This window comes from Aythya ferina (assembly GCF_964211825.1).
Source record: "Aythya ferina genome assembly, chromosome: 1".
Classification (NCBI taxonomy): Eukaryota; Metazoa; Chordata; class Aves; order Anseriformes; family Anatidae; genus Aythya; species Aythya ferina.
This window is the reverse complement of record NC_140296.1, coordinates 2,523,932-2,536,294: the sequence shown is the minus strand read 5'-3', so window position 1 is coordinate 2,536,294 and position 12,363 is coordinate 2,523,932. Positions and strand designations below refer to the sequence as shown.

Genomic DNA, 12,363 nt, shown 5'->3' with positions numbered 1-12,363 from the left:
TGAAGACAGGCTGAGAGAGCTGGGGATGTTCAGCCTGGAGAAGAAGGCTCCAGGGAGACTTCACTGCAGCTTTTGAATACTTAAAGTGAGCTTATAAAAAGATGGAGAGCAACTTTTTGCTCAGGCAGATAAAGACAGAACAAGGGGGGATGGTCTTAAAATAAAAGAAGGGAGATTTAAGTTAGAGGTTAGGAAGAAATTTTTCACTCAAAGTGCAGTGAGGTGCTGGAACAGGTTGCCCAAAGAAGTTGTGGGTGCCCCATCCCTGGAGGTGCTCAAGGCCAGGCTGGACGGGACCTTGGCCAACCTGATCTAGTGGGTGGCATCCCTGCCCATGGCAAGGGGGGTTGAAGCTGGATGATCTTTTACGTCCCTTTGAACCCAAACCATTCTGTGATTCTATAGGGAAGTTGAGCTGAGACTCCAAACAAGAAATCTATAAGATAATCAACTTCTATCCCTTTTAGAGATTCACTGGAACACCAAATCATTTGGTATGCAGAGCTGCAAATGAATTCATTGTCCTCTTGACATGAAATAGCTGACCGGGACCAGAAGAATCTGGCTTTATAGCTATAAATTATTTCCTCTCTAAGCAATCTTGCAACTGGATGAGGAATAGTGTGACTGGCACATATCATGCAAGAGGCAACCCTGTGAACACCTAAAGGAACTGGTAGTTTCATGAACTAGATGGCAGCCTCATGCTCTCTTCAATGGCTATACGTTGTGTATATATGGGTTAGAAATAACAAATACAGGAAAGAAGCCACATAATGTCAACTCGTACACAACTCAGGGCCAGGCTTTCTCCAGCAGGGACAGTGTGGGTGCTGATTAAGGACTCACCTCGAGAGGATTATCACTGAAATCACGGTTAGTAAGGTCATCTCTTCATCTGCAATGAAGAACCTACATCAAAGGCAGGCCTGAGCTGTTTAAGACTCTGGGGATGCAGAAAGAAGATAGCAAAAAAATAAAACCAGCAAGCAAATTTAAGAAGCTGAGAGCAAAAGGCCTGGAGCACCAAGACCAGCGCTGCTCAAGGATTTGTGACAGCTCAACTTATCCTGGCCCATGTCCGTGATCAAGATGAGCTGTGAGACACACGCCACGTTTAGAGAAATGAGAACACTCTCCTGGAGTTACCTTACCCATGCTGTGTGTTGTGCTCAATTTGAGCAGAAATACTCAACTCTTTGGTGCTTCTTGATACTTATCCGCTTGAAAGGGAGATTTTCATGGTGTGAACACCAATGCAAGAGTTCGTTCCATTCTCCTGTTAAATTTTCACCTTCCTCTCATACTCCACACACATCCCTAACCGAGCAGCTAACAAGTTTGTGGGGCCAGCTACCTACCCAATATCTCCCAGTACCTAATGCTTTTGAGAGCCATCCAATTCACTGCCAGTTTTTTTTTGTGGATATTATTGCACAAGTCATTAATTTCCCTTTAAAAATATCACACTTGTGCGTTGGTTGCAGTCAAAGAGCTGAAAGCGCGACTGGAAATTTATGCTCTTACCTAATATCATCCTACATAACAAGCTACTCTGAACATCATGAGGGCTTCAATATTACGAATAGAAAATAAGGGGATTGAAACAATTTGTGCTCACGTACAGATGGAAGTTATTATGAACTCTCGGAATTAACACACATTGTTTTGACTTCGGAATGTAACAGCAAAGCAAGTTTCTCCAAATAACTGCTCTATCGAGCTAGCACTGAGCTGCTTCTAATTCCAGCTGAATTCTCCTGAGTGCAAGATGTGGTTTTCATTGTTATTATCCTGCTGTTTTACAAAACAGTACCACTTTATCTCTAGAAGAGTTTTGATTTCAGTAATTTTAGTTAACGTCAACCCAGTCGCACTTCTTCCCCACTCACATTTCTCCTTGCCTCAAGAACTCCAGGTGAAAGAAGGGAAAAAAAAACACAAGAAAACTTCTGTGGAACTGGGGAAGCTTACACAAATCCTTTCAAGAAGCTATTTAAGTTGATATTTAAGTTGATTCAAGTTTTTCTGGGCTCTTTGTTCTCACACTTGGTGATCAAGACTTCGATGAAGCATTCAAGAAAGGCGATGGAGACCTGAGATCTTTCCTTAGCACTCTGCTAGAGCTGGTGGTGTTCCCATCTTCTTCTGATCCTCACCCAGCAGCCAGAGGGAGGTAAGCATCTGATCCAGACTAAATCACGACAGAGCAACTTTGCTTGCAGGACTGGTTCCCTGAATTGAAGCCAACGCTTTGGGGCCTTAAAAAGATCCCTTCACAGGCTGTGATGGTCTAGAGACCGGCTCTCACTGTCCATCCAAACAATCTTGATACACGTATTCTTTTCACGCTCACTTGCACTAAGCCTATCTGGAAGCTTTTCTCAAAGCAGCCTAAAGATACACTACAACTCTTACATTCCAGCCTCCAAAGAAACACAAAGGATTCGAACAATCTCTGGTTCCAGATCAAGTCAGCCCCTGAGCACAGAACTTCTGTGATATATTTCCACAGTATCCATCTGCTACGCCAGATTTTTCACGCTGCTTTCACAACGTCCCCTTGGCAGAAGTATAGAAGCTGCAATGTTTGACCAAGAATATCAAAGCAAAGGTGACTACAACAATTTATGTGGACTTCAGTAACACTTTCCTGATTAAGTAAGTAGTAGGATCCCCCCCGCAACAAATTCTGATTACTTTTATTATGGTTTTATATTCAACGGCATACGTTCTCAACCCATAACATGTGAACCACTGGTGTTGTACAAACCACTTCAAATAGCTTGGCCACTACAGCTTGTACCAGCACCAGTGACCCCATGCAAGCTTGGAAACTTTTAAAATACAAATATGTACTTAAATAAAAGTCTTCATTTACTTTTATGAGTTTAAAAACATGCCAGTGCTTTTGGAAATCAACTGCAAGGACTTGGAAGGCAACAGGCATGAGTGACCACGAGTTCAACAGTTCACAGTCCTTTGGAAATAGGAAAAGAACAAAACCAGAATGACCGATCTCTGTCAGTCAGTGGTAACATCTCTGAGGAGACGAGTCAAAAAGAAAAAAAAAAAAAAAAAAAAGATGAAGTGATGTGGTGACAGTTCCGATTTAAAAAAGAGAAAAGACACTGCAGGTGCAAGTGCCAACTAACCCAGACTGCAGGAAACAGAAAGACCACCAGCTTGGGCTCGATGGATAGTTTGTAATTTCGATTAAGAAATAAAACAGTACTTGCATGATACAACTGAACAGCAAACTCACAGAATCACAAAGGGAAAAGCCAGAAGAGGCTGAAAAGCAAAGCAAGCAGCATCACAACTCACAAGCCACTGAACGAACTGATGTATTTACACCAGTATAGATTAAGGACAGCACCGATTTGGCACTAATGGAGAGAGAAAGCTATCAAATCGTTTGGAGGAAAGGGAGTATTAATCCCTTCTTTTCCTCTAGTCTTCCCCATGGAAGTCAAGTGCGAACAGCTGGCTGCCATTATTAATGCCAGCAACAAAGAGTCACAGTTTAAGGTATATTAACAGCTTGGTTAAGTGAATTTCCAAGATTAGCACGACTTGATTAACTTCATCTTAAGACATTTTAGCCTTTAAGTAATTTCAGAGCCATTGGAGGTTATCTTCCAAAATACACTAAACACGGGCAAAATACCAGAAGTCTGGAAAATGGTAAATGCAATCCAAGCTTCAAAAACAAACCAAATGATATAGCCCCAAAGCATTTCTCTAATTCAGCGGTAGAACAGGAAAGAAGTGATGGAAAAGAACTGGGAAGGAAAAAAAGAGAAATTAAGTATAAAAAACGCAGTGGATTTTTCACAAATAAAACTGTCAAACCAATCAGAGCAGCTGACCCTGCCCCAGGGTTGGGCAACAGCCTGAACAGCTTCTACAGGTCCCCCTGAGACCAGCTTTTTGGCCATTTTCTGAATTCCATACCAAATGTGTGGGCAGCAGGTATTAGTGCTTCTTGAATAGAAGTCCATAAACTTGTAAAATTAAAAAAAAAAAACTCATTCATTTGCCAGAGCAAAGGATGATTTTTAAAATACATACGAACAAGAAAGTGAGGATGATTAGAGGACTTTTAAAAATGTAAGAGTCGTACATTGGCAAGGCTTTTCTTATCAAATAAGTATAGAGGTAGAAGGGTAGTTAATAATAACACAAAATTAAACAACACAGTAATGAGATGAACTGAGTGTGGTGAAAGTAAAAGAAAACATTTACCATTTTCCAAACAGGGCATGTATGCTCACAATATTTACTACTGGAAAAGGAAAAAAAGTCATTGTTAGCTCGCAAGCCCTTCTCTAAGAAGGGCAGGAGAAAGTCTCAGCACAAAGCAATAAGGCAAGTGAAGCTTGTGATTTGGAGAACACCTCCAAGTAGTTCACAGCTGTTCTCTGTAGAAAACAACATCACCAGCCAGCAGATGCACATTGCTGCCACGCTGACGCTAAGCAGATGGAAGATATTAATTGAAAATAAAATATCTTAGTGTACCAACCTGTGCTATATTTTTGTTGAGAAGATACACTCCATATTCAAACTGAAGCTTCTCCCCTCCTTTTGGATATAAAGGAAATCTGATGGGGGAAAAAAAAAAAAAGCATTAAAGGTGAAGTTATTGAGATGCTTAAATGAACCTGAAAAAGGTAGAGACTCTACAACTGGAAAGGTAAAGATTTAAAGTGCTTCCCCTGCCCACGAACCCCCCTCCAGAGGAAGTTACCAGGAGCCCTTTGCATCTCCAGTCAGCCTTTTAAAAATTGATGTCAGAATTCAGCTGACAAATTGTGTTTTCTGAAGTATTTCAGGTTTTTAGAAGATGCTTTATGACCCTGCCAGTGCTGCAACATTCCCCTCAGTAAATGAAGCATGTCTTGAGAAGCACGCAGCATAATATCAGATTCCACCTTGCTCCTTTGTACTCAGCCTTTTGCATTTGGCTAGCTCACTTCCTAATAAAATCATTTTGAAAAAGGTGTTCTCTTTTGATTAAGTTATTTTGTGATTGAAAGAGTACAAGTCTCTTCACAGGCTCACTTCCAGGCCCATTTACCAACACACAAAAGGAACACTTAAACGGTACAAACCATTCTCCTTCGTGTGCTCTCCATCCCACTTAAACCTCACATAAAACCCTTCATCTCCCTTGGATGTTTCCCCCATCCTGCTCTCGTCCCACCATCCTGTTGGGAAAACCTCTCCATCCAACAAGCTTCACACACACAGCTGAGGCTCAACAGAATTACAGCCTCATAGCTCACCCAACCCATGCAAATCGGTTCCTAATGTTTAATTGTTCTATTATAATAAACCGTGGCTCTTAGTATCGAGGTGTAGCTAACAGTTTAGGGGAAGAAACACAACTTATTGTGGTCTTAACTGCTGCAGAAAACCAGAGACCCACCCCTGTGGACCCTAAAGCATCTTTGACATTCTCTGCTGAATTATGTGCATGGATTATTTGCTCAAGTGGAGCAGTTCAAACTTTTAATACTTGTAAACTACCTTTCTGAGGACTGTCTTGTGACTCTTCCTTACCACCAGAGGTTGAGGTCAACCGTGGTCAAGCTGGTAATTTCAGTGGGATCTGTAACTTAACTTTTATGGGAGCTGCACCACGACACCAACTTTTGTCTTTCTAAAGAACCCCACGTTCTGCAGCCCCTAATCAAGATGCCGAGGATATTATCTGCACTAAGCCCACATTACATCAGAAAGCAAAGTCCCTCTCCAATTTAAGATAACAAATACAGGAGATCAATATCTACCAGAAACAACACGCACTCCAGAGGGGTGATTACGCAAAGTGTATTTTAACATCAATCAAATGGAAAATCTTTACTGCAGCCCCACAGTAGAGTACATTTGCAGCATTTAAGGAGAATTATATAGCACCATTAAAGCTAAAGGTTAGCAGGTCGCAATCGCAGCAGATCAAATATTAAGATGTCAGCTTCAAGTTTTATGCTACCTTCAAGCCTGCTAGGTCACTTGAAGTTGAGGAATATAAAAATCACCTTGAACAGCATCCATCCAGCTCACCTTGCTTAATAGATCTATAAATCCAGCTGGTTCCCCATGCAAGAAAACAAACCCTTTTGAAATGACCACATGCTACAACAATCCCACCGTGCGTTACCCTAAGCGTAAAATACAAATCAAGAAGAATCAGTTTCAATCTCTACAATTACACGTAGCCAAATGAAGGAAGATTTAGATTTAAGGGATGAAAGAAGATTTAGATTTAAGGGATACCTTTACAATTAACAGCATAAAACCCACCCAAGCTCGGCAATAAAAGCACCATTAGGAACACAAGCCCTGTTTTGGTATAAGATAGCATTTCATTAAGTCACTAGTAATAGGAACCACGTATTTTATTATTAGACACAGAGCCCTTCGATATATCCAGTAGAGAAAAGAGGATAAAACTTCTCCACGGTGCTCACTACCATCTCCAACAGCTGAAGTGGTGAAGATTGAGCTTTTTGAGCTTTTTTTTTGAGCTTTTTCTGTTTATCAGGTTGGTCTTGGTGTGTTTCTTTTCTTTTCCTTTTTGTTAATATTCACATTTCTAACTGCCATTAATTAATCTTGAAAGAATCTAAGCTGCATACATCCTCCTGTCAGCTTTCATAACACAGTAAGCTACATGAAAGCCTTGAAAAATGTCAGTGGATGTCTTTGCATATGCACGCTTATGACATACAGAAAAATATTACCAACTTTGATGTTCCTTTCTTTGTGTGTTATCTTGCTTGCCCATTAGGGCTGGTCACAAGCAATAAACTTAAGGGAGAGGAGCCACGACATTTTACATCGTGCTTCACTGAGCATAATTGAATACAACTTTAACTCTTGGCTCCCTACGTGAAATTGTTGCTTCTTAGAAAAGCATGACTGTAAGCTCAATCTCTTCCTCTGGCATGCTGTGTAAGGTTTTAGTTATGCTTGCTCAAAAGTTACAGTCAAAAATGGCTCTTTTAGTAGCTTTATAATCACAAAGCACTCAATAAAATGCAGAATGGCATCTGCCTGCCCATTCCCCTCCAGTATCTACCTTCCTGGGTTCCATTCCTACATTTGAGTTGGGTGGGAGGGAAATCATCAAGCTCCTTTAAAACAGAACATACCTAAGATGAGAATAAGTGTGATGTATTTACTGGAAAGAACAAAAACCAAGCCACAAATATCTGTTGTGTAATCACCAGAACAGACTGTCTGAGAGCAGTTACCAAGCAGTAGGGTAAGCTGCCAGTTTAAAGGGGTTTCTAAAGTTGATGGAGATCATCCCCTGGCACAGAAGATGCATTTTTCCTCCTTCTGTCCTAAGACCCTTCTCAATCATCTTCTGAAAGGTGATGGAAGAGGTTCAGAAGAAAGGAGATGTCACTCCCATCTTCAAGAAGGACAATCCAGGAAGCTCACCCAGAGCCCTGGGAAGGTTATGGAGTCCCTAACCCACTTCCAATCACACTATGAACAAGAAATCTGGGAGCAGCCAGCATAAATTTATGAAGGGTAAATAACCAACCTGACTCAATGGGTTAGAGGAGAGCAGTGGGTGTTGCTTTTCCTCTACTTCAATGATGTTTTTGATGTGGCCTCATCCCAGGCAAAGAGATGAAGTACAGGCTAGATAAGGAGGCAGTGAGACAGACTGGCAGCTGATCCTGCAGGTCAATCCTGGTAAATACCTTCATTAAAGACCCAGGTGATGGGACAAGGAGGCACCCTCAGCACCTCTGCAGCTGACAGAGAATTGGGAAGAGTGACTGGCAGATGGAGAAATGGGCAGATGGCAATCCCATAGATCTCAGGAAGGGGAAATGCCAAGTTTCCCATCTGGAGCCACATCTGGAGTATGGGGTCCAGTCCTGGGCTCCCAACACCAGACAGATGTGGGCATGCTGGAGAGAGTCCCACAAAGATGAATGTGGTGTCTTTGGCCTTGCTTGAATGGTTCGTGCAAGTCTTGATCACTCTGGGGGAGAAACAAAGAGCCCAGAAAAACTTGTATCAGCTCAATTAGCTTCTCGGAAGGATCTGTGTGAGCTTCCCCAGGCGAACCTAAAATAAAACCTTCTACTTTGAGGATGATGAAACTGAAACAATGCAAGAGGCTGCCAGGACAGGCTCCATAGTCTCCTTTGTTGGGCTTATTCAAAACCAACTGCACGTCCCAAGGAGCCTGCTCTGAGCAGAAAGGCTGGGACCAGATCTCCAGAGGTCCCTTCCAACATCAGCTACTCTGTGATCCTCTCATTCTTTCCTGGCAAAGCCACCATGCAAGCAAAGGCAGAAGTTATAAACAAAACAGCTTCTGCTCTTCGCAGTTCACTCTTCACTCTTGTGAATTCTTGTAAAAATAGGTTAACATTTATCTTATGACTATGGAATATTACCTTCCACTAGTGCATAGACTTCATAAGACACAGCCCTGATACAACCTGAGTTTACAGTAGACATTCTGTATCTGTATCGAAAGAGCACATTACCGCCACATGTCAGCTGAGCAATAATTTAACAGTAGCTCATAAAGATGATCATAGTTCAAGAACATAAACTTGATGAAAAAAATAGAAGCACAACATTTAGTGACTTATAACAAGTTAGCCCAATTTGGGACCAATTTGGAGATGTCTCTGTATCTGTTTCCAGTGCACTCAGGGCTATTCTTGCCCCACTTCAGACACCTGACATGTCAGCAGTAAGACCCTGTGCTGGGGAAAAGCACAAGATTAGTAGAGATAAAAGAACACGCTGGCAGCTTTGGGACTGAAAATCTTTAGCACAATTGTCAAATTAAAAAAAGTTTCACTCTGAATTCAGAAGGTGGAGAACACAAAAAAGAGAGTGATCTGAACTATCTGAACTGCACACAAGACTGAATTTAGCCAGAAGGTCAATACATGCTTTTAAGATCTAAGATAAAACAAAGAGGATTCTCACTCTTAAAAGCTTACATTTATTCTGGAAGTTTCACGTTTTGCTTATTTAATGCTAAAGGAGTGACAAATGTAATGTTTTCATTAATTCCTTTGAGTCATGTGCTCTGTTTTATAGGACTCACTGGGATACAAGTCAGATGACCAGCGTTACCCAGCTGCACCACGCTGCAGGAACGGAGGCAAGTCCATAATAAATTGCAAAACACACATGCATTACATTTTTAGACACATAGCTCACCTCCCCTTTCATGGCACGTTGTGTTGGACAAAAGTTTTATTGTGGTATCACAAGTACAAGAACGACAGAACAGTTTCTTCCACGGTGAACTAGAACGTTATGCTTGCAGCCACAAAGCACACTCGAGGCTTATCCTAACACTGATGTGTCCAAGAGCCAAAGTTTTCCCAGATTCTCAAGAAGAGCTTTTGGATCTCACTTATCCCAGGAGCCAGCAAAAGAAATAAATCACAGAGGCAGTTACAAGGTATTTTTAGTTCTGACTAATTTGTTTTAGCAGAGCTTGGGACAGAGATGGCAACTGACCTGCTTCCACCTTACCTTTACAACACACTTGGGGGATTCCCAAGGGTAATTAGGAGCTCATCTTCACCTGGAATCTTAGTGCAAACAAGTCAGTATCAACTGCTTTATTTCAACCCATCCCCTATAAATTGCTGTCATGCTCCCTTAGTGGACATGAGCTGCTGGGTAAAGAACACTTCCACTTTAATCTGGTCCTAGAAAGACTGGCACAGAAGTCAGAAGGGAGCTGGCTACCAGGAAGAGCTCTCCTTCTCCTTTCCACCAAAGGCACCTAAAATTCAAATTGGTTGTTATTCTTACCACTGAAGTCTTCTGTGTAACATTGGATTTTGCTAGCTGCCGAGCAATTCTACGGACAGGAATCGATGAGTTTTTGAAGTACAGAGCAACTTAGTTTCAGTCTATTTACATGTAGAGAGGCTTTGCTGATGGGCAGTGGGTAAGCAAACCCACAGAGGAGGTCAAGGCTTAGAGTTCTGCTGATCTACACAACCAAAGACATCTACTTGTAAGAATCTGAAGTGAGTCTGAAAAATCAAAGCTTGTGCTCAAGGATCAGAACAGATTAGAGCAAGCCTACAAGGAAGACACTAATTTCTTTGTGAACTGCCCACGCGAACAGGGCTGGGAAAGGAAGAAATTGCAGCTACAGGAGTGGTTAAGTGAAGTGTCAACATTGGTATTATTTTACACCGTAGACTCCACGTGGAAGTTTCTAGAGTACTAAGCCTCATTAAAGCCTCCCAAAAGGGCTGTGAAAAGGAAAAAGCGAGGCCAGGGTTACGTGCTTTGTTCACAGCAACTCTGATGGGGAAAAGTAACCACAAGGCAGTCTTTTAAATAAAAACGGGCTGAAAGTCTCCTCTTTCTCCAAGTCAAAACTACAAAACCAGCACCCCACCATCAAGGGCAGATGTAATTTTTAATTCTTCAAAGATCCTGCAACACCTCATAAGTTGTAAAAGAAGTAGATATTGAATATTTGCGTAAAGAAATGCCATTATAAGGGGTATTAAGCTTTGAAGTACCCAACTCCAGCTACACCAATTAACAGGACTCTTCAGAAGCCACTAGTTTGGAGTCTGTCTTCGTGCTAATGAGACTTTGTCTAATGTGGTAGTCAAGAAGTGTACATCTTAAACATTCAGCTATGTTTCCTATAAACCAAAGTGAAAAGTACAGCCTTACTACAGTAAATCGCATTTTTAAAAGTTACAGAGAATGTAGACAGGGCTCTAAATTGTCACCTCTCATTTAAAAGTCTTCCTATTTAAAAAGGAAATTCAATATCTGCATTTCCAGTCAGTGTGGAAAACTAACAGTGGCTGGTTGCCATCATTTCCACTCCAGCTGAATCATTAAGATGGAAACAGCTAAACAGAAATATCTGTGTAAAACCAAGGCAGATTTCATTTTTTTGGTTCAAATTGTAGTCTTTGTGTCTAAAGCCATTTGTGTTCTGGGTCAGGATGGGCAGACAGGAGTTTCAATGAACACCTTTGCCAGCTGCACCTGTCCGGGGGGCTGAAGCTGTCTCTACACCATTCCTGCAGTAATCCAGTCCAAAAGGTGCAAAATGCCCCACAAGACCATCAGTCTTCACTCCATACTGCTGAAACTACCTGTTCATCACAGAGAAAAACACATCATCTTTTAACCATAAAGCACAAAGTACAGAAAAATCCTCACCTAACGTCTCCAAGGTACGTTCAACCCAGCCTGTACCTCGCTAATGCTTCTTTCTAAATAAACTTCATCCCTCCTTGGGGTAGGAAAAAATGTCTTTCAGCATTCAGTTCAGCTTTATTTCTATGAATCAAGGCATAATAGGGACAACCAGGATGTTGTGTTGCTAAAAGAAAAGCTTTTTGCAAGGATCTTCCCCTTTCTATTTACAATTCAAAATGAGATGCCTACAGTTTGTACTCTTTTTTCTCTTTTAAATTTATTTTTAATATGATTTTTTTTCTACCTCATGCCATCTCTTACTCATCTTTGGATGTATGGACTAAAAGCATCACTTCTGTTAAAAGGAACTTTGCTACTACTGTATCTCCAGCCAACTGCTCATGAACATGGATGTATTTAAAAATAAAAATGACTATAAAAAGGTGAAGATTGCTTATATCATGCATTGAATAAACCTATAGTTTTTCCAGAATCAAAGCTAAAATTCTGGTTAGCCAAATTTGTGTATTTTAGGCGTTAAGATTTTTTTTTTTTTTTAAAAACTCATAAGTAAACTGTCCTAGTTATTCTACTCTACCCACTAAGAATTGCCTTTTTCAGTTGTTCTCAGACAAATGCTTATCAACCATCAAGATCACATTTAATTTTATATCCTCGTATATGTTACTGAGCTAATCTTTAGCTGTTCTACATTGCAGCCTCAGTTTTCGATGAACTTGCAGTAAATCACCACAGGACTCTTGCTTCAGTCAGATGTTAACTGTTAGGAAAGCTGAAAGAATCCTTATTTCATATATTTATTTCAGACCTCAAGTATCTCTTATGAATTCAAGCCCAAATACGTTTTCAGTTGTGTTCTGTGATTTATGAACTCCTCTGTACCCAAAAAAAATCACATATGTACCAATATATTGGTGGCCAATTTTTATTGTCCAGAACCGCCTGTCTTTAATACAAACTATTTTTAAAGTTTAAGAACTTGCTTCATTTTTAACTGCTTTCACCTGCTTCTACTTTGGTATTACTCCATGTGTTTTAGATCTTTTATTCTCTTCTGCTCGGTCATTCTGCCATATCCCAAATTATATTAGAAGTCTCAAAATTTAATCTCTACTTCAGAAAGCTCTTTGGGGAAGAAATCAGTAAAAT

The 12,363-nt window shown here is 40.8% G+C and overlaps 1 protein-coding gene across 2 annotated transcripts in view; it reads right to left on the bottom strand.

Moving 5' to 3' along the window:
- UVRAG (UV radiation resistance associated) overlaps window positions 1–12,363 on the bottom strand; it is a 92,730-nt gene that overhangs the window by 26,064 nt on the left and 54,303 nt on the right. For both annotated transcript variants that reach the window (XM_084494857.1, XM_084494858.1), the window contains one exon: window positions 4,529–4,607. In XM_084494857.1, the coding sequence (XP_084350983.1) occupies window positions 4,529–4,607 (79 nt within the window). The remainder of the gene's footprint in view (window positions 1–4,528; window positions 4,608–12,363) is intronic.